The sequence below is a fragment of the Pelodiscus sinensis genome, chromosome 19 (assembly GCF_052426305.1).
Source record: "Pelodiscus sinensis isolate ZL-2025 chromosome 19, ASM5242630v1, whole genome shotgun sequence".
Taxonomy (NCBI): Eukaryota; Metazoa; Chordata; order Testudines; family Trionychidae; genus Pelodiscus; species Pelodiscus sinensis.
In genome coordinates, this window is record NC_143070.1 from 6123629 (window position 1) to 6145627 (window position 21999).

Here is a 21999-nt window from a genome sequence, read left to right on the forward strand (position 1 = left end):
TCCCCCTTTCCCCCCTTAAATTGTTATTAGTTCCTGTTTCATGAATTGAAGCGTCAGACTGGCCCACAATGAGAGGTGCTGGCCACACTGAAGTCACCAATAATTTGGCCATGAAGGCTCAGTACTCACAATGGTCCCTTCTGACTTTAAAGTCTGTGAGTCTAAGGGTATCTCTATACTACAAAGTTTTGTCGGAAAAACAGCTGTTTTTCCAACAAAACTTGAGGAACGTCCACACTACAGTTGGGTTCTTCCTCAAGAAAATCGAAAGAACAGAGAGATTTTTCCGGTGTTGGTAATCCTCATTTTACGAGGGGGAAGCCTTTTTGTGAAAGAGCTCGTTCACAAAAAGGCGCGTGTGGACAGGGAAGAGGGAGTTCTTTCGGAAGAAGAGGAAAGAGGAAAAAGCACAGGTGCCCTGGTGGCAATTCCATCCATAGCTTACATGCAAGAGAACGTCCATTCAGTCTCTTTTGAAAAAGCAGATTGCTTTTTTGATGCACTTTGGCAGTGTGGATGCTCTCTTTTGGAAGAAGTTTTTCTGGAAGATCTCTTCTGAAAAAAGCTGCTTCCGAAAGAAGCCTGCAGTCTAGATGTAGCCTGACAGAAGCCAGACTCAAAGGCACTAGGTCAAATTTATTAAGGTCGATTTTTTTTTAGCAACCGGTTTTGTAAAGTCAAGGGTGTGTATGTCCCCACTGTGTACAAGAATTCCACGTTGCGCATCCTCCTACAGGGGGTTGCCGTTGATTTTGAGAGAGATTCACTGTGAGTAGCTATCCTACAGTTTCTGCCACCCCTTTGCATTCTGGGTACGGCTCCTAGTGCCCAATGGGACAAAACTAACGCAGTGGTCAGCTCCGAGACAAATGCATTAGGCAACACAGTATGGGAAGGAGGTGGACAGCCCTTGGTGGGGAAAGAACAAGTTAGGAACTATTTAGAAAAGCTAAACATACACAAATCCATGGGCCGGGATTTAATGCATCCGAGGGTACTGAGGGAGATGGCTAGTGTAATTGCGGAGCCTTTGGCCATTATCTTTGAAAACTCGTGGCGATTGGGAGAGATCCCGGAAGATTGGAAAAAGGCAAATGTAGTGCCATGTGTAAAAAAGGGAAGAAGAACAATCCAGAGAACTCCAGACCTGTCAGCCTTACCTCAGTCCCTTAAAAAATCATGGAGAGGATCCTCAAGGAATCCATTCTGAAGTATTTGGAAGTGGGGAAGTGATCAGGAATAGTCAACATGGATTCACAAAGGGCAAGTTGTGCCTGACCAATCTGATTAGCTTCTATGATGAGGTACCTGGCTCTGTAGATATGGGAAAGTCAGTGGATGTGATATAACTTGACTTTAGCAAAGCTTTTGATATGGTCTCTCACAATATTCTTGCCAGCAAGTTAAGAGAATATGAATTGGATAAATGGACTGTAAGATGGATAGAAAGTTGGCTAGACTATCGGGCCCAACGGGTAGTGATCAACAGCTCCATGTCAGGTTGGCAGTTGGCTTCTAGCGGAGTGCCCCAAGGATCTGTTCTTGGATCAGTTTTGTTCAGCATCTTTATTAATGACCTGGATGAGGGGATGGATTGCACCCTCAGCAAGCTTGCAGATGACACTAAGGTAGGGGGAGAGGTAGATACGCTGGAGGGCAGGGATAGGGTCCAGAGTGACCTGGACAGATCAGAGGACTGGGCCAAAAGAAATCTGATGAGGTTCAACAAGGACAAGTGTAGAGTCCTGCACTTGGGACGGAAGAATCCCAAGCATAGTTACAGGCTGGGGACCAACCAGTTAAGTGGTAGTTCTGCAGAAAAGGACCTGAGGGTTACAGTGGATGAGAAGCTGGATATGAGTCAACAGTGTGCCCTGGTAGCCAAGAAGGCTAAAGGCATATTAGGTTGCATTAAGAGGAGCATTGCCAGCAGATCCAGAGAAGTGTTTATTCCCCTTTATTTGGCTCTGGTGAGGCCACATCTGGAGTATTGTGTCCAGTTCTGGGCCCCCCATTATAGAAAGGATGTGGACTCATTGGAGAGGGTCCAGCGGAGGGTGACCGAAATGATTAGGGGGCAGGAGTGCATGACCTATGAGGAGAGGCTGAGGGAGTTGGGTTTGTTTAGTCTGCAGAAGAGAAGAGTGAGGGGGAATTTGATAGCAGCCTTCAACTTCCTGAAGGGAGGTTCCAAAAAGGCTGGAGAAAGGCTGTTCTCAGTAGTGATGGATGGCAGAACAAGGAGCAATGGTCTCAAGTTATAGTGGGGGAGGTCTAGGTTGGAGATTAGGAAAAACTGTTTCACGAGGAGGGTGGTGAAACACTGGAATGGATTACCTAGGGAGGTGGTGGAATCTCTTTTTAAGTCTCAGCTTGACGAAGTCCTGGCTGGGTTGATGTAGTTGGGGTTGGTCCTGCCTTGGGCAGGGGACTGGACTTGATGACCTCCTGAGGTCTCTTCCAGCTCTATGATTCTATGATTCTGGGTACATGTCAACAGCGTCCCATAATGCACTTGTCTCCCTCCCTGCCACTTGAAAGGACAAGCAAATAATCTGTTTGTACTGCTTTTCCCCTGCTTATCTGTGCAGATGCCATAGCAGGGCAAGCATGGACCCCAAAGTGCAAACACCTCATCCTTTTGCTGGGGTATATCTTGAGCCTACCTGGAGCTGCAGGCGTGAGGAAGGACACGAGGAGGCCACGAACACAGACATATATGTAACACTTGAGTGGAGCCACTTGCAGCTGCCGTGGGAGTCGATCTTGTTGACCCGATGGAACACCGATTCTGGTCCTGTGAGACAAGCACAGAGTGGTGGTGCCACGTAGCAATGCAGCTAGCGGCCAATCAGCTGTGACTGCAGAATTTTCACACGTGCAACGCCACTGTCACAGAACTTTGTGAACTGGTTTCCCCTACTCAGAAGTGCAGCAATACCAGAAGACCTGCTCTGAGGATACATTGAGACAACATTTTTCTTTTGAAAGGAGATATGCAAATTTGGCACTAATTTGCATATCTTCTTCTGATCACTTTTTCAAAAGAGGATCTTGGAAAATGAAAGTAGTCTAGACATGGTTTTTTTTAAAAAAAAAACACCCTATTTTGAATGAACTGTGTAAATCTCCTTTTTTTAGGAAGAGCGTTTTTTTCGGAAAAGGGTTTTTTTCTGAAAAAAACGCATCTAGACTACTTTCATTTTTGAAAGATCCTCTTTTGAAAAAGTGATTGGAAGAAGATACAGGAGGCCCCCACTTTACGATGGCCCAATTTACGACCCCCCGCACTTACGACCTTTTCCGTAAGTGCGGAAGGGGCCGAATTCCCCCAACTAACATCCTCGGCCCCGAATTTACGACGGTGTATGATGCCTGTCATAAATGTGGGCTTGAGTTACGATGTCCCTGATTTGCAATGTGATCCCCAGAGCCAATCGCATCGCAAGTCAGGGGCAGCCTATATGCAAATTAATATGGATTTTGCATATCCTCTTTCGAAAGATCTTTGAGAAGCGAGGCGCAATAGCTCTATGGAAGCTAGCAAGTGCAGACAGCTACTGGTCAGCTGGCTATCAATACCTAGCGGGTGAATCTATAGCGGGAGCTGCTGTGATCCAAATAGCCAAGGCAATTCAATATCCTCTTGCTTCAAAGGATAGCAACTCTGGGAAACTCCATGGGACATAGTGGAGGCTTTGCTGCCATAGGGTTCCCTAACTCTGGAAGATTAATAGATGGAACGCTTGGCATCTAACCACCTTGCCAAAGAGGACATAAACCAAAAGGAGTATGTACTATTTGATGGTGTTGCAGGTGCTGGTGGATCACAAGAGCCATTTCACCAATATTAGTGGACAGACAGAGAGGCATGACACACGAACCTTTAAAAACTACTGCTTCTTCTGCAAGCTGCAAATTGAACCTTCCTTCCCAGGCCAGAAAATTACAATCAGAGTTGTTGAAATGCCAATAATGATCCAGCCGAACCCTTGCTACCATGGCTCACGAAACTGTACACAGGTAGCCTGGACGGTTGTAATGAGCAGAATGGTGGTAGAAGCTGCTTTTGGGTGTTTAAAGGGAAGGTTCTGCCGTTTAATGACTAGGTTAGACCTCACCAGAAGCAACATCCCCATAGTTGTGGCAGCCTTGTGTGTGCTCCTTAATATCTGTGAAAGGAAGGGGGGAGGAATTTATGCTGGAGGGGTGTCGAGGCAGATTGTCTTGCTGCTAATTAAGAGCAGCCAGACTCCAGGGCGGTAAGGAGAGCCCTACAAATCAGAGAAACTTGGATCAACAGTTTGGTGGGTGGCCAGGCGGTGATATGACAGGCAGGTTTGTTGCTCTTAGCAGGTGTTCACTGCATTGAGGTGTTCCCTGCATTGAGAGTGCTCTGCCCATAAACACAAGAAATAAAGATACTGTTGTTGAGAAATCGTAAGAGCGGCCATACTGGGTCAGACCAATGGTCCATCCAGCTCAGTTTCCTGTCTGCCAATAGTGGCCAATGCCAGATGCCCCAGAGGGAGGGAACACAACAGGGAATCCTCACATGATCCCTCCCATCACCCACCTCCAGAGAAACAGAGGCTAGGGACACCATTCCTACCCATTCCTGGCTAATAGCCATTGATGGACCTAACCTCCATGAATCTATCTAGCTCTTTTTTGAACCCTGTTAAAGCCCTAGTCTTCACAACATCCTCTGGCAAGGAGTTCCACAGTTTAACTGTGCACTGAGTGAAGAAAAACTTCCTTTTGTTTGTTTTAAACTTGCTGCCTATTCATTTCATGTGGTGACCCCTAGTTCTTATATTATAGGAATAAGTAAATCACTTTTCCTTATTCACTTTTTCCACACTAGTCATGATTTTATAGACCTTTTATCATATCCTCCCTTAGTCTCCTCTTTTCTAAGCTGAAAAGTCCAAGTCTTTTTAATCTCTCTTCAAATGGGTCCTGTTCCAAATCCCTTAACATTTTTGTTGCCCTTCTCTGAACCTTTTCCAATGCCAAGATACCTTTTTTGAGATGAGGCGACCACATCTGTACACAGCATTCAAGATGTGGGCCTACCATGGTTGTATACAGAGGCAATAAGATATTCTTGGTTTTATTTTCTATCCTTTTTTAACATTCTATTTGCTTTTTTGACTGCTGCTGCCCACTGAGTGGACATTTTCAGACATGCATGTTTTATTTAGGGAACACAAGGAAGCAGAGACAGGAGAAAAGTTCAGGGCGGAAGGTTTGTGGGGTGGAGTGTGGGGGGGGGAGTAAGGGCAAGTGGTCTATTACAGTCCCTCAGTTCAGCAATCATAGATGTGGGAAGCACAGCCTTCTGTTCTGGGAGACATTCCTGGGAGTTGAGGGGAAGGCTGCTCTTGACTCCCCATATTCTAGGGCACCTGTGCAGGGGAATCTAAGGATGCTGGTGAGGAGGGCAGGTTGTTCAGCACAGGTCGGAGGGAGGCTCTGGGCTCCATATACTTCTGTGCATCTACCAGGTGTATCAGTATCTCTGTTTCCCACCCCACAAACCCCCATATCTCCTCCTCGGTCTTGGCTTCTTTTTCCATGCACAAATTCCTCTCCTCAGGCTCCGCTCACATCTCCGGCTGCACTGCTCATCCTCATGGTGCCCTGGCCACGTCATGCTGATTGCATTTTTTGTCACCTTCCACTCCGTGCCAGCCGGGCAGCTGGAGGATCAGTGAGAACAGGCAATAGATTCACCCTTGCACCTACTGTTAAAAAAAAAAGTGAAGGGCAGACGTTACAGAAGATACATTGTAGAAGGCAGAACCTAATCTCTCACCGTCTGCCCAACACTATCCGCATGTGTTATGGACAAAGCAAAAACTGTTTTTCAACACCACAAAGGAAAAAGCTCTGCAAAGGTCAGGGAGAAAGTACCCCAGAGGGGAGATGATCTAGCTCCTGTTCTGAGATGGGAGCAGCCCTTCAAGATTCCTAGGCCCAGCCTTGTTGATGTGACTAGGACTCTGCCACACAGGAGAGAGGAAGGCGAGGCTGGAGGAGGGGCACACACTGGGTGAGGAGAGGGAGAGGGAGGAGTCAGATCCCTCTGCAAGCCAGTTCCACCGGGCTAGTGCATGAGCCAGGAAAGTTCCTGGTAATAGCGGGATGATTCTCCCACTTGCCTCTGGGCATGTTAGTTTGTCCTAAATCGAATTAAATATTTAAAGAAATGTCAGAGCGGCCCCCGGCGGGAGGTGCTGGCCGCAAGTAATTTGGCACGGACGCCCCCGGGCTGGCTGCTCCCGAGGGGTCTGTGAGTGGGGCAGAGCCAGGCCCAGGGGCGCAGCGCAGCGCGGATGGCGGGTGTCTCGCTAGGACCCAGCAGCAGCAGCAGCAGGCGCGGGGGGAGCGATCGCTGGCTCCGGCCCGGCCGCAGGAAGCGACTCGCCGCCGCTGCTCGCGGGGACTCTGGGGCCAGGCTCCGGGCCGGATCCCCGAGCCCCGGCGGGGGCTGCTGCGGGGCCCCGGAGCCCGGGCTGCAGCCGGGAGGGGGAATCTCCGGCCGGGCCAGTCCCGCTGCTCCCTCCCCAGGAGCCTCTCCCCGGGCAGCGCCCCCAGCCCGGCCCGGCCCAGCCCCTGCCCCAGGGCGGGCAGCGCTTGGGGGGCAGGTAAGAGAGACCCCCCGGGAGCGGCGCCCCGGTGCCCCCGGGCTGCAGGGGGAGGGGTTGGCCCCGGGCTGCTCCCGGCGGAGCTGGCTGCGAGTCCCCGCCCGGGCCCGGGGCAGCTGCCGCCCGCCCCCCGGCTGGATGCGAGGGAGGGACACCCCTGGGGGTGGAGCCGGGTCACATTACGCCCCATTGCCCCCCAGGTGCTGCTTTGTGATCCCGGCCCCGCCCGCGACTGGGCGGGTTGGGGGAGCAGAGAAGGTGCCTCTTTCCCTGCCCGGACCTCAGAGATGCTGCTCCGGGAGACGGGGAAAGGGGGGTTAAAGGGGCCCGGACCGGGGGGGTAACAGACTCACTGGGTTTCTTCCCACAGGGCAGAACCCGAGAGTCCCAGCGCGTGTCTGCAGGGGCAGGGCCTGGGGGGACTCGGGGTGCGACAGGGACTCAAGCCCCTTCTGGCACCTCCCCCATCTCCCCTCTCGCTGGGCAATGGCCGGGATGGAGCCCGCTCAGGTAGGGGGTTCAGGGAGCTGCTGGGCGGGGGGAGGGAGGAGACAGGGTGGGATGAAGCTGCTGAGTTTCTGAGCAGGCCCATGGGCAGGGTGTGACCACGCCCCCATTTCTGTGAAAATGTCCCAGGCTCCCAATGCTGAGACCTGAGCCCCCAGCCAGAGGTTGCTGGGAAACACAAAGGGAAGCTGTCGGGATTCCTGTCCCTGCCCGTGGCTCAGAGCTCGGCTTCCGCCTCAGCCTCTGGCTAGCAGGTGTGTGGCCAGGGAGAAGGCCCTGCCCTCTGTCTGCTGAGGGGGAGGGGGATCTCTCTGCACATCCCCTGAAGCCTCTTGCCTGCTGGAAACAAGCTGGGGATGGGATTTTACATCAACCACCCAGAGCGTCAGTGTTCTTTTTCCCCATAACAACTGGGATTGTGGCTGGTGCCGCGGGCAGTGGGTGAGGGACTCTTGTTGTTGCAGATGCGGGTGACCTTCGAGGAGGTGGCTGTGTATTTCACCCCGGGGCAGGGGGCGCTGCTGGGCCCCGCTCAGAGAGCCCTCTACAGGGACGTCATGCAGGAGAACTACGAGGCGGTGACCTCGCTGGGTAAGGGCGTCCTGGCCCCTCGGGGATTAGGAGCCGTGGGGTCTGCGTGTCCGACACGGGTCAGGTTCTTCCCTGCTCAGGTGGCCTGGACAGGAATGGGTTCCATGGGCACAGCTGCCGGGGGAGAGTGACTTGCATCTCCGCTCCCTGTGCAGTGAGACCAGGGTGTCAAACCCTAATGGACGTGCTAAATCATCCCCACCCGGCCCCTCTAGATTTCAAGGTGGAGGGGCCATGTATCTTCCTGTCTGTGTTGTTTCTCACTCCCACCCAGAATCCCTGTTCCCCTCCCTCCTTGGGACGAGCTCCAGCCATGGGGAGGGCTCTGGGCTCTGCAGGTTTAGAAATAGGCCTGCAGAGCTGTGTGTGTCAGAAATAGGGGCGGATGAGAGTTTTGCATGGCCCAGGGCAGCCGCCCCGCTCACCCTGCCCTATATCCGCCGCTGGTCAGCAAGGGCCCCAGACTTCTCAGATTTTGGGAACACAGAGGCTACGTCTACACTGGCCCCTTTTCCGGAAGGGGCATGTAAATTTCACGAGTCATCGTAGGGAAATCCGCGGGGGATTTAAATATCCCCCGCGGCATTTAAATAAAAATGTCCGCCGCTTTTTTCCGGCTTTTAAAAAAGCCGGAAAAGAGCGTCTACACTGGCCCCGATCCTCCGGAAAAAGTGCCCTTTTCCGGAGGCTCTTATTCTTACTTTGAAGTAGGAATAAGAGCCTCCGGAAAAGGGCACTTTTTCCGGAGGATCGGGGCCAGTCTAGACGCTCTTTTCCGGCTTTTTTAAAAGCCGGAAAAAAGCGGCGGACATTTTTATTTAAATGCCGCGGGGGATATTTAAATCCCTCGCGGATTTCCCTACGACGACTAGTGAAATTTACATGCCCCTTCCGGAAAAGGGGCCAGTGTAGACGTAGCCCTAGGGAGGGCGTCACAATTCCTCGCACCTCCCCACACGTCTGCCTCTCCTCGGGCTCAGTGACCATGTTCCCAGTCTCTTGGATTACACGTTCCCCAGGAGAGCCACTCGCCTAAGCCTATCAAGCGTGCTGTGGTCCCACTCATAGAACGACCCTTGGACAGACACTCTCCCCACCCTCCATGTGCCCTGATCTGCTCTGATTTCACCCTGCGCAGGGTTTCCTGTTCCCAAACCTGAGCTGATCGCCCGGCTGGAACAAGGGGAAGAGCCCTGGGTGCCTGACCTCCTGGACGGGGAGGAAAGAGAGATCCTGAGAGGCACCCACACAGGTGAGGACTGACGCATCATCTGGCATCCTCCCATCAGCTGGTGACTCACACAGAAATCAGCTGGTGAATGCAGGAAATATTGGGAATAATCCCAAGAACTCAGCAATTGCCCTGAGTTCTGCCTCCTCACACAGGGCTGGGTGCAGTCAGCTGATATTGCTCCTGGTTTTCCCCCAGTCCTGTTAGCTGAAGATAGAATCCAGTTGCTTGTTCTGTGCAAATTCAATGTGTTGGGTTTTCCCTTGGTGCTGTTCCTCTTTCTCCCCACCTTAGTGACTCCTGCCTGGATTGTCTCTCTTCCAGCAGGTGGTGAGACAGGGAATGAGAATGAAGAAGGGAATCAACAGCAGGAAGATCCTGGAAAAATGGAACTGCAGGCGACCTTAGTGGGAAGAGCTGAAGGGAATGTTTCCCAGTGCTTGGAACAGGGAGAAGCCTGGGGAAATTGGCACAGGCCCAAGAGGCTGCTTGGACATCACTCAAGTGAGCAAAGAGATGAATCTGTTACATGTGGGGAAGGACACGCGTATCCCACCTCCCACCAAACAAAACCCAAAGAAGAAAAATATGATGAATGGCTCAGTTATGGGAAGGGATATATTGTGAGCCCAGAGCTTATTTCAATTACAACAGTTGGTACTGGAGAGAAACCCCTTGAATGCTTGGATGATGGGGAAAGTGTCATTAACAGCTCTGATCTTAATACTCTTAGGAGAAGCCAAATGAGAGAGAGAGGTTCTCGGTGCCTCGAGGGTGCGATCTCTTCGAATTGGAAGTCTGCTCTGATTGGGCAGGAGACAAATCACTCAGTGAGACCCCATAAGTGCCTACAATGTGGTAAAAGTTTCAGAGAGAAGTCAGCTTTGATTAAACACCAGGCGATGCACACAGGAGACAAGCCCCATAAGTGTTTAGATTGTGGGAAAAGTTTCATATGGAGGTCCTCCCTTGTTTTACATCAGAAAATCCACACAGGAGAGAGACCCCATAAATGCTTAGACTGTGGGAAAAGTTTCATACAGAGATCAGACCTCATGAATCATCAGGCAACCCACAGGGAAGACAGACCCCATGAATGTTTAGATTGTGGAAAAAGTTTCAAATGGAGGTCAGCCCTTCTTTCACATAAAAAAATACACACAGGAGAGAGACCCCACAAGTGCTCAGAATGTGGTAAAAGCTTCATAAGGCTGTCAACCCTTGTTTCACATCAGAAAATCCACACTGGGGAGAGACCCCATAAGTGCTTAGATTGTGGGAACAGTTTCACAAAGAGGTCAAACCTCATTAAACATCAGGCAATTCACACAGGCGACAAACCCTATAAGTGTTTAGACTGTGGAAAAAGTTTCATACAGAGGTCAGACCTCATTAAACATCAGACAAGGCACTCAGGACACAGACCCCATAAGTGTTTAGACTGTGGGAAAACTTTCAAACGGAGATTGAACCTTGTTTTTCATCAGGCAGTCCACACAGGAGAGAGACCCCATAAGTGCTTAGACTGTGGAGAAAGTTTCATACAGAGATCAGATCTCAGTAAACATCAGGAGAGTCACACAGGAGACAGACCCCATAAGTGTTTAGAATGTGGTAAAAGTTTCCTGTGGAGATCATTCCTTGTTTCACATCAGGCTGTTCACACTGGAGAGAGACCCTATAAGTGCTTAGAGTGTGGGAAAAGTTTCAAACGTAGATCCGAGCTTGTTAAACATCAGGCAGTCCACACAGGAGAGAGACCCCATAAGTGCTTAGAATGTGGGAAAAGTTTCATACATAGATCAGACCTCAGTAAACATCAGGCAATCCACACAGGAGAGAGACCCCATAAGTGTTTGGTCTGTGGAAAATGTTTTATATGGAGATCAGCCCTTGTTTCTCATCAGAAAATCCACAGAGCAGAGAGACCCCATAAATGCTTAGAATGTGGTAAAAGATTTATACGGAAGTCAGCCCTTGTTTCACATCAAAAAATCCACACAGGAGAGAGACCCCATAAGTGCTTAGATTGTGGGAAAAGTTTCACAAAGAGGTCAAACCTCATTAAACATCAAGCAATCCACACAGGAGAGCGACCCCATAAGTGTTTAGAATGTGGGAAAAGTTTCATAGTCAGATATGACCTTGTTAAACATCAAGCAATCCACACAGGAGAGCGACCCCATAAGTGCATGGACTGTGGGAAAAGTTTCATACGGAGGTACGATCTTTTTAAGCACCAGCGTATCCACACAGGAAAGAGACTACGTAAGTGTTTAAACTGTGGAAAATGTTTTATATGAAGGTCAGTTGTTTCACATCTGAAAATGGGTGCAGGAGAAAGATCCCATGAGTGCTCAGACTGGGGAACGTTTCATACAATATATAAGACTTGATTAAACATCAGGCAATCCACAGTGGAAAAAATTCATATTGGGTCCAACATTGATGAACAACAGTTAATCCAGAAGAGAGAGACACCCCATACTCAGACTGTAGGAAAAAATTTCATACAGAGGTCAGCCCTTTTTTCATATAAGAAAATGCACAGAGGAAAGAGACCATTTAAGTGCTTGAACTGTGGAATAAACTTTTTATGGAGGTCAGACCGTGGTCTCATCATGCAATCTATATAGGACTGAGATCCTGTAAGTGCTCTAACTGTGAAAAGATTTTCATATGGAGATCAGAGCTTTGTAGACATCAGGCACTCCACAGATGAGGGGACACCATAAGTTTCACAGAAATATCAAGTATTTATGTTTGCACATGGGAGAGACAACCCGTGAGTGACTGGGCTATGAGGAAAGTTTCATAGGGAGGTGAAGCTGTCATAAGCATCAGGCAATCCATACACAAGGGAAACTGCATGTGTGCTTCGACTGCGGGAAAAGTTTCATGCCTAGCTCATATCTTGTGAAATATCAGTCACTCCACGCAGGAGTTTGACTCTGAGTGCTTGGGCTGTGGGAACAGTTTCAGAAATAGGTCAGCCCGTCTCAACATCAGGCTGTCCACACTGGAGAGAGAGCCTGTAAGTGCTGAGACTGTGGGATACATTTCAGAATCTGATTTGACCTTTGTTCTACATCAGAGAATTCACACAGGTGTGAGGTTCCCTAACTGCTGCTTCGACTGCTGAAAAATCGTAACACAAAGATCATATATTGTAACACATCAGGTAATCTGCACAGGAAAGCGACCTAAGTGCTTGGAGTGTGGGAAAAGATACAAAATCAGATCAGCCTGTGTTTTACATCACAGAATCCATACTTGGAAGAGACCCCGTAAGTGCTTGGACCTTAGAAAAGGGGCACCCAGAGATCACACTTCATTACACATGGGAGAATTGACACTAAATCTAAACTTTTCGGACACATGGTCTAAAAGGGTTAAGAAGCTTGGAGGGTCATTGACTCAGATTCAACCTTTAGAAACTTGTTAAGAGTTCAAATGGTATTTGGAGACATTCCACATAACATAGACGCAACATTTTGACATGTAAACTTGTAAAAAAATTGGCAGAAGATAGTAATGCTGTTATTTGCAGATAACTCGCATGATCAGCTCAAAAATTGATCATAGAGAATTTAACCTCAATGAAGCACATTGTTAAACAATAGAATATTAATTGAAGTTTCTCAAATAGTTTGGTTGTTTTTCTATGTGTTCATATACATTGATTTGTATTACAGCAAAGAACAGAAAGTGTACAGGGATCACTTTATTTGTTTATTAATACTTGCCCTGTAAACAGGATGGATAAAAGAAATAATATTTTTCATTTCACCTCATGTAAGTGCTGCAGTGCAATGTCTTTATCTTAATGTGTAATTTTGAAATGTCGATTATTTTGTTATACAGCCTCCGTGCACTCAAGATGTTTGTTTCTTTGTCTGACTCTGTCATGATTATGTTGGCTGGTTGAAGGATGCTTCCCAGCTGCTCATGAAGACTGAGGACTTGGCATTATTTCTTTTCAATTCTAGTAGTGAGAAAGTTCCGAAGAGTGCTGTTCTTGACCATGGGCGGTCAGTGAAGGCAGGGTTGGGGAAGTCTAGACCTCAGCCCCATGTTCAGCTCTGCCCCTTCTGCTATGCCTCGCCTCTTCCCCGCCCATGAGAGGTGGGGCAGCGTGCTACACACATGCTCCCCCCTTCCAACCACGAGGAGGGGAGCCGCGTGCGCTTGCCGCAGCCTCCTCAAGTCTGGTATAAGGTGCACTGCGCAGCCCAGCCAAGCCACTCATGCACCGGAGGAGGGAGGAGGCAGGGCGTGCTGCACCACATGGCCTGGCCCAGCCCAGCCTCTCCAGCCCCAGAACACCGTGGGAGGGAGGAGGACTTGCCACATGGCCAGGCCTGGCCTTCCCAGCCCCAGCGCACTGGGAAGGCGGGCACCGGGGGCAGCAACACTGCCTCCAGAATGCCTACAGTCGGCGGAGTATGGGCAGGGCCATGTCTGGCTGTTTAGAAAGGCAGCGCCTTCCCCTGCCTTACACACCCGATGCCCATATTCTTGTCAATGCTGGACTTTGTATTTCTAATCGGCTGTGTCTAGACTGGCGGAAAAACTTGCCAGCTGTCTACACTGGCTGCTTGAATTTCTGCAAAAGCACTGACTTCCTACTGTAAGAAATCAGTGCTTTTTGCGGAAATACGATGCTGCTCCCGTTCGGGCAAAAGTCCCTTTTGCGCAAAAGGGTCCAGTGTAGACAGCTGAGATTTGTTTTCCGCAAATGTTTTGCGAAAATGGCGATCGGGGCTTTTTTGTGCAAAAGTGCATCTAGATTGGCCACGGACGCTTTTCCGCAAAACGTGCTTATGTGGAAAAGCGTCCGTGCCAATCTAGACGTGCTTTTCTGAAAATGCTTTTAACGGAAAACTTTTCCGTTAAAAGCATTTGCGGAAAATCATGCCAGTCTAGACGTAGCCATCTTGTGTAGGCTAATGATTTTAAACCAAACGGCGCTGCCATTTGTTGATGTCAGTTCTAAAGGCCAGAGCCACCTCCAACAACCGCTTCACAACTCAGAATCACCTCTGTTGAACCAGCTGGGATTGATTCAGTTTTGGGCTTAAATTCTGTGACTTGCTCCACAAACTTCTTCGTGAAGGAAGGGGATTTGCGGCCTTTGCTGACAGGAACAACTTTCAGGAGCTGATCTTGCACAACTTACGGCAGGCCCCCTTGTGAACTCGGCACGTTGGATGTCACCGTTGGATCACTGCAGCCTGGGGAGAAAAAGATTGCAGTTCTGAGCCCTCTTGCCATTTGTTAGCGAAAGCTGCTTGACTTTTTCTCTGGAGCTCAGTGTGTCCTCGATGGCATCTTCTTTCTGCTTGGTGTTGTGGTTCCCAAAGATGTCCTGCTGTCTCTGGTAAGCTGAGAATGTCCTTTCAAGGCCATTGAGATCTAGGCTTTTACGCACTTTTGCATCATCAGTGTCAGTCCACACAGTGCCTGTCAGCTTGTTTTCGGGCAGCTCAGACTGCTTGAAGAATGAGGGTGTTTGTTGGCTTTGGGATGTTTTTCTTTTTGAGGGCGGAGCTCAGCCATGTTCAAGGAGGTGGGGCTCTCTCCTCAAGGGGATGGGGAACACGGAGAGAGGGAAAGCCATCAGGTGGGGGAGTTGGGAAGAGAGAAGAGGGAGGATTCCACCAGATAGAGCCAAGGGAGGAAGAGAAGGACATAGCTGAGACGTTCTGGGAAACAATAGAATGGTCCAATCTCCGGCCAGACAGCCTTTGAGGAGGGTGAAAGTCTTGAGGAAGGGGAAGATGCAAGTGGAGCAGAGGGAAACGATCCCATAGTTGATCCCCTCCTTCCAGATGATGTTGTGATATCCTCCTCTCTCTGGGGGATGGAACTCCAGTTTTTACAAAAAGGCAGGTGTTAGTAATGGGGGATTCACTCATTAGAAACATAGACAGCTGGGTTTGCGATGTCCTGGTGAACTACATGATGACTACTCTGGCATGAAGGTTGCGTATCTTTCGAGACATCTAGATAGACTTTTGGGTAGCGCTGGGGAGGAGCCGTTGGTCACAGTACAGGTGGGTAGCAGTGACATAGGGAAGGATAGGAGAGAGGTCCTGAAGACCAAATTTGGCAGGCGAGGTAATAGATTGTAGTCCATGACCTCCATGGTAGCGTTCTCTGAAATGCTTCCAGTTCCATGTGTCAGGACAGGTACACAGGCAGGACTGTGGGGCTACATCTAGACTGGCATGATTTTCCGCAAATGCTTTTAACACTTTTTGCGGAAAAGCATCCGTGCCAATCTAGACGCTCTGTGCTGTGGCAGAGGGTCAGGTGGGTGGGTTCCCAAATGCTGCGGGGGAGGGGGCCAGGCTGAGGCATTGGGGGCCAGATCCAGGCAAGCTGGGGGGGCTGCATCCAGCCCCTGGGCCTGAGGTTCCCCACCCCTGCCCTAGCGTAATCCTTGATATCTATCCAGTGGTACCAATGGGAATCCAGCTAACAAAAAAATGAATGACATATGCCACTGATCATCATTCCTGGGGATATAAAGAACACCAACAATGGAAAACCACTGACGTGTTTCCATGTGTGGCCCATGAAAATGTGGGATATTTGTGTGTGTGAGGATCAAAATTGACAAGAAAGGGATGAATGTTTCTATGTAAAAGACAAAGGAACCCAGAGATGTATGCTTGATATATAAGGCCTGTATGCAGGGTAAGTGTGGAAACAAACCCCCCTGCTATGATCCCCCAGGTAAGTGTGCTGTGGCTGGCCAGGGGAAGGCTGGAGTGGATTCCCCCTTCCCCCTAGGAGTGAGGTCAGGGCTGGATCCTGTTCTTGGTGTGTGTAGGGAAATCAGCCCCAACCTTCTCCAGCAGGCCAGAGCAGGGTTATTTGGGGAACCATGTGAGGGGCAGGGGGAGAGTGCACTCGCAGCTTAGTGGTCCACATTTACAAAAAAAGCACCCACCCCCCGAAATTACTGTGTATGGGCCCCATCACCGCTCACACAGCATAGCCTGATAGGCTCAGGCCAGTGGATATTGTGTGCTCCAGCCTCATGGGGGGGGGGGGGGGCTGTGTGTGTGTGTGTGTGGAGGGGGGAAACAGGGGAGTCAGAGACTGCATCCAGCCCCTGCGACTTAGCTTCCCAACCCCTACAACAGTTCCCATTTTCCTTATTGTTCCCCCCCCCCTCTTAGTTTAATACACAGCATTGAATGTGAGCTGGGGGCAGGGAAGGGGCTGGTGCAGGAGTCGGTGGGGGTGGGGACACGTTAGCCCATGTGCAAGTGACCCCAGCAAGCCTGGAGTTCGAGCCCCCTGGAATCCTGGGCCCCGCCTCGTCCCCTCCGAGGCCCCCACAACAGAGCCAGGTCCAGCAAGGCAAAGCTCAGTGGGGCGCAGCGCGGATGGCGGGTGTCTCGCTAGGACCCAGCAGCAGCAGCAGCAGGCGCGGGGGGAGCGATCGCTGGCTCCGGCCCGGCCGCAGGAAGCGACTCGCCGCCGCTGCTCGCGGGGACTCTGGGGCCAGGCTCCGGGCCGGATCCCCGAGCCCCGGCGGGGGCTGCTGCGGGGCCCCGGAGCCCGGGCTGCAGCCGGGAGGGGGAATCTCCGGCCGGGCCAGTCCCGCTGCTCCCTCCCCAGGAGCCTCTCCCCGGGCAGCGCCCCCAGCCCGGCCAGGCCCTGCCCGGCCCAGCCCCTGCCCCAGGGCGGGCAGCGCTTGGGGGGCAGGTAAGAGAGACCCCCCGGGAGCGGCGCCCCGGTGCCCCCGGGCTGCAGGGGGAGGGGTTGGCCCCGGGCTGCTCCCGGCGGAGCTGGCTGCGAGTCCCCGCCCGGGCCCGGGGCAGCTGCCGCCCGCCCCCAGCCTGGGCGGGAGGAGGGGGCCACATCTGGGGCGGGGAGCCGGGGTCACGTTACCACCTGCTGCCCCTCCCCGCCCCCACTGCTGATTTGTGCTCCTGGCCCCACCCGCAGCCTCCTCCTGGGCCCGAGCTGATTCCAGAGTTATGCCTGGTTCCCGCTACTCCACTGCCCCCTTCCCCGGCAGAGATGGTGCTGGGAGAGGGGGGAACCAGCTTTTAAGCTACTGCCCGAGGCAGGGACCCAGTCCAGCTCAAAGCCGTGCCAGTGGTTGATACACCCAGTGAGAGCCAAGGCCCATAGAATCAGAGAGCTGGAAGAGACCTCAGGAGGTCATCAAGTCCAGCCCCCTGCCCAAGGCAGGACCAATCCCAACTAAATCAACCCAGCCAGGGCTTTGTCAAGATGAGACTTAAAAACCTCTAGGGATGGAGATTCCACCCCCTCCCTAGGGAACCCATCCCAGTGCTTCCCCACCCTCCTAGGGAAATACATTTTCCTAATATGCAACCTAGACCTCCCCCACTGTAACTTGAGACCACCATGGCTCCCTTGGAGAGGGAGGGTGGTGAAAAAGGGGAGGGGAGGGACTGGAAGGGGCAGCAGGAGCAACAAGGGAGGGAGGGAAGCTCCCACCTTGCCCTGATCCATCCCTGCAGGCGCTGAGAGGAAAGGCCCTGCTGGACACAGCGCACTTGGCAGGATGGGGAAGTGGCTTCTGGGATTCTGCTCTTTTTCTACCCTTTGGCTCAGAGATTCTCTTCCTGGGAGGCTCTAAAGAGTCGTGTGTGTGTTGGGGGGGGGGGAATTGGGATGCAAAATGGACCCAGCCCCTTCTGACACCTCCCCTATCACCCCGACAGGCCGAGGAGACACGTCGAGAGTTCGCTCCAGAGCACCCGTCTGCTAGGGGCCAGGGCCGGGCAATGGCCGGGATGGAGCCCGCTCAGGTAGGGGGTTTCAGGAAGCTGCTGGGCGGAGGGAGGGAGGGACAGGGAGGAAACAGGGTGGGATAAATTCCATTTCTAGACCAGAAGCCAGCTGTCCTGGGCATGCACCCCCGCCTCCTGCCTTTGCCCTCCCCCCCATTGTTGTCCTGACACCTGCCATCTGTACCTCCTGCCCCGAGCCTGCCCATATATTCAACCCCTTGCCCTGAGCTCCCTGACCCAACTCCGGCAGCCCCCACACTCTGCCATGAGCCTCCCCCCCCCACACCCAAACCCGCACTGACTCCTGCATTCTTATATGGATTGTGTGTGGACCACATGGTCCGAATTTTGATGTAGTTTGGCTCTTTGGTTTGAAAAGGTTGCCGACCCTTGGTCTAGTAGGTGTGTGGCCATCAGAAGGCCCTGCCCTTCTCCGTCTTCTGAGGGGGACGAGGACGAGGATTTCTCTGCCCATCCCCCAAAGCCTCTTGGCTGCTGGAAACAGGCTGGGGATGGGATTCTACTTCTCCAGCCTTCCCAGAGCTTCAGTGTTTTCCCCCCGTGACGACTGGGATGGTGGCTGGGGCTGCAGGCAGTGGGTGAGGGACTCTTGTTGTTGCAGATGCGGGTGACCTTCGAGGAGGTGGCTGTGTATTTCACCCCGGGGCAGGGGGCGCTGCTGGGCCCCGCTCAGAGAGCCCTCTACAGGGACGTCATGCAGGAGAACTACGAGGCGGTGACCTCGCTGGGTAAGGGCGTCCTGGCCCCTCGGGGATTAGGAGCCGTGGGGTCTGCGTGTCCGACACGGGTCAGGTTCTTCCCTGCTCAGGTGGCCTGGACAGGAATGGGTTCCATGGGCACAGCTGCCGGGGGAGAGTGACTTGCATCTCCGCTCCCTGTGCAGTGAGACCAGGGTGTCAAACCCTAATGGACGTGCTAAATCATCCCCACCCGGCCCCTCTAGATTTCAAGGCGGAGGGGCCATGTATCCTCCTGTCTGTGTTGTTTCTCACTCGCACCCAGAATCCCTGTTCCCTTCCCTCCTTGGGACGAGCTCCAGCCGTGGGGAAAGCTCTGGGCTCTGCAGGTTTAGAAATAGGCAGGGGTGTAACTACAGAGCTGTGAGTGTCAGCAAGGGCCCCAGACTGCCCAGATCCTGGGAAATCCTAGTGAGGGCGCCACAATTCCTCTCACCTCCCCACACGTTTGCCTCTCCCCAGGGGGCTCAGTGACCATGTTCCCGTCCTCTTGGATTGCACATTCCCCAGCAGAGCCCAGGGACAGATTCCACTCTCTCCCCACCCTCCATGAGCCCTGATCTGCTCTGATTTCACCCCCTGCGCAGGGTTTTCTGTTCCCAAACCTGAGCTGATCACCCGGCTGGAACGAGGGGAAGAGCCCTGGATGCCCGACCTCCAGGCTGACGAGGAAAGAGAGATCCCAAGAGGCTACCACACAGGTGAGAAATGACATAGAAACCAGCTGGTGAATGAAGAAGAAAGCTGACAACCCAAAAATGAGGTATCACTAATTGCCCTAGGTACTTCCTGTTCTCACACAGAGCAGGGTGTACTCAGTTGACATTGCTCAGTTTCCCACCAGAAGGCTGTGTCTAGACTGCATCCCTTTTCCGTAAAAGGGATGCAGATTAGACACAGCGCAATTGCAAATGAAGTGGGGATTTAAATCTCCCCCGCTTCATTTGCATGAACATGGCTGCCGCTTTTTTCCGGCTCGGGGATTTGCCGGCAAACAGCACCAGTCTAGACGGGGATCTTTCGGAAACTGAAGCCTTTTCCGAAAGATCCCTTATTCCTGATTTTAAGAGGAAGAAAGGATCTTTCGGAAAAGGCTTTAGTTTCCGAAAGATCCCCATCTAGACTGGCGCTTTTTGCCGGCAAAGCCCCGAGCCGGAAAAAAGTGGCAGTCATGTGCATGCAAATGAAGCGGGGGAGATTTAAATCCCCACTTCATTTGCAATTGCGCTGTGTCTAATCTGCATCCCTTTACGGAAAAGGGATGCAGTCTAGACGCAGACGTACTGTTAATTTTCATCCTTGTGAGTGGTTGTGTGTGAAGAAGTGGGATAATGCAATTGCTTGTTCTGTTCTATTTCAGCGTGTTGGGTTTTCCCATGGTGCTGTTCCTCTTTCTCCCCAGCTCAATGACTCCTCCTTGGATTGTCTCTCTCTCCCAGCAGGTGATGTGACAATAAATGTAAAGGAGGAAGAGAATCAACAGCAGGAAGTTTCTGGGCAAATGGAACCGCAGGCGACCTTTGTGGGAAGAGCTGAAGGGAATGTTTCCCAGTGCTTGGAACAGCGAGAAGCCTGGGGAAACTGGCCCAGGCCAGAGAGGCTCCTGAGACACCACCCAAGTGAGCATATGGATGAATCTGTTAAATGCGGAGAAGGACGTAAGCATCCCACAGACCAGCAGGCAAACCTCAAGGAAGAGAAACACCAGGAATGGCTCATTTATGGGAAGGGATTTATTGTGAGCCCAGAGCTTATTACAATGCAGACAGTAGGTGCTGGAGAGAAACCCCTGCAATGCTCAGACCATGGGGAAGGTGTGAATAACAGCTTGGATCTTAATATTGACAGGAAAAGCCAAATGGGAAGGCAAGGATATCAGTTCCTTGAAGGAGGGAATCATTTGAACTGGAAGTCAGCGCTGATTACACCTGAGACAAACCACACAGGAGAAAGACCCAGTAAGTGTATAGAGTGTGGGAAGTGTTTCAAAAGAAGGTCAGCCCTGTTTAAACACCAAGCTGTCCATAGAGGAAAGAGCTGTCCCCATAAGAGATCAGATTGTGGGAACAGTTTCCAGCAGAGCCCGGTCCTCCTTAAACCTCAAGCAGTGCGCACTGGAAAGAGACCCTATAAGTGCTTAGACTGTGGGAAAAGTTTCAAATGGAAATACACCCTTGTTTCACATGAGAAAATCCACAAAGGAGACAGACCCCATCAGTGCTTAGACTGTGGGAAAAGTTTCACACGGAGTTATTCCCTTGTTTTACATCTGAAAATCCATACAGGGGACAGACCCCATAAGTGCGTAGACTGTGGGAAAAGTTTCATACAGAGGTCAGATCTCATTAAACATCAGGCTGTCCACACAGGAGAGAGATCCCATAAATGCTTGGAGTGCGGAAAAAGTTTCACAGAGAGGTCATCTCTTCTTTCTCATCAGACAGTCCACACAGGAGAGAAATCCCATAAGTGTTTGGAGTGTGGAAAAGCTTTCATTTCAAAACGTAAACTTGTTAACCACCAGGCAGTGCACACAGGAGAGAGACCTCATAAGTGCTTGGAGTGTGGAAGAAGTTTCAAAAGGAAGAGAAACCTTGTTAAACATCAGGCCGTCCACACAGGCGAGAGACCCCATAAGTGCTTGGAGTGTGGAAAAGCTTTCAAATGGAGATTTGACCTTGTTAAACATCAGGCAAGTCATACAGGAGAGAGACCCCATCAATGTTTAGTCTGTGGAAAAACATTCATCCATAAGTCATACCTCAATCGACATCTGACAGTCCACACAGGAGAAAGACCCCACAAGTGCTTAGACTGTGGGAAAAGTTTCCGACAGAGATCAGGACTTCTTATACATATGAAATTGCACATGGGAGAGAAACCCCATAAGTGCTTATATTGTGGAAAAAGTTTCATAAGGAAGTCAGCAGTTATTCAACATCTGGTAATCCACTCAGGAGAAAGACCCCATAAGTGCTTAGAGTGTGGGAAAAGTTTCAAAAGAAAGTCCGAGCTTATTCAGCATCTGGTAATCCACACAGGAGAAAGACCTCATAAGTGCTTAGAGTGTGGGAAGAGTTTCACAGTGAAGTCAGCCCTTTTAACACATCAGAAAATCCACACGGGAGAAAGACCTCATAAATGCCTGGAATGTGGGAAAAGTTTCATAAGGAAGCCAGACCTTGTGTTACATCAGAAAATCCATAGTGGAGAAAGACCCCATCAGTGCTTAGACTGTGGGAAATGTTTCATAAGGAGGTCAGACCTCATTCACCATCGGTTAACCCACATGGGAGACAGAAAAGATAAGTGTTAAGCCATGGAAAACCTTTCACATGGAGGTCCGACGTTCTTAAACAACAGGCAATGCACACAGGAGAACCACCTCATAAGTGCTTTGACAGTGGGGGAAAAAAAATTCATACAAAGCTCAGCACTGGTTTCACATCAGAAAATCCACACAGGAGAAAGATCCC

At 51.1% G+C, this 21999-nt stretch overlaps 2 protein-coding genes across 3 annotated transcripts; both read left to right on the top strand.

Annotated features, from left to right (window-relative positions):
• Positions 1-6510: 6510 nt before the first annotated feature.
• LOC142823232 (uncharacterized) lies at positions 6511-11588 on the top strand. The gene is made up of 4 exons (XM_075913906.2): positions 6511-7163; positions 7625-7751; positions 8890-9003; positions 9307-11588. Exons 1-4 carry the CDS (start codon positions 7140-7142, stop codon positions 11283-11285), a joined length of 2244 nt encoding a protein of 747 aa, XP_075770021.2. The 5' UTR covers positions 6511-7139; the 3' UTR covers positions 11286-11588.
• A 5856-nt stretch (positions 11589-17444) lies between these two features.
• Positions 17445-21988, top strand: LOC102458521 (zinc finger protein 707). Of its 2 annotated transcripts, none has more exons than XM_089770781.1 (4): positions 17445-17783; positions 18388-18514; positions 19111-19224; positions 19926-20060. In XM_089770781.1, exons 1-4 carry the CDS (start codon positions 17760-17762, stop codon positions 19931-19933), a joined length of 273 nt encoding a protein of 90 aa, XP_089626907.1. In that variant the 5' UTR covers positions 17445-17759; the 3' UTR covers positions 19934-20060. The 2 variants fall into 2 exon arrangements, with proteins under 2 accessions (XP_089626907.1, XP_089626906.1); XM_089770780.1 differs by having other exon boundaries at positions 17646-17783; positions 19963-21988.
• Positions 21989-21999: the final 11 nt, after the last annotated feature.

Bases quoted from the DNA above. Each gene is read 5' to 3' on its own strand.
- LOC102458521 (XM_089770780.1), top strand. From the start codon at position 17,760: ATGGCCGGGATGGAGCCCGCTCAG. The intron at 18,515-19,110 runs GTAAGGGCGTCC...CCCCCTGCGCAG, and splicing joins CGAGGCGGTGACCTCGCTGG to GGTTTTCTGTTCCCAAACCT. The intron at 19,225-19,962 runs GTGAGAAATGAC...TCTCTCTCCCAG, and splicing joins CCCAAGAGGCTACCACACAG to CAGGTGATGTGACAATAAAT.
- LOC142823232 (XM_075913906.2), top strand. From the start codon at position 7,140: ATGGCCGGGATGGAGCCCGCTCAG. The intron at 7,164-7,624 runs GTAGGGGGTTCA...TTGTTGTTGCAG, and splicing joins CCGGGATGGAGCCCGCTCAG to ATGCGGGTGACCTTCGAGGA. The intron at 9,004-9,306 runs GTGAGGACTGAC...TCTCTCTTCCAG, and splicing joins CCTGAGAGGCACCCACACAG to CAGGTGGTGAGACAGGGAAT.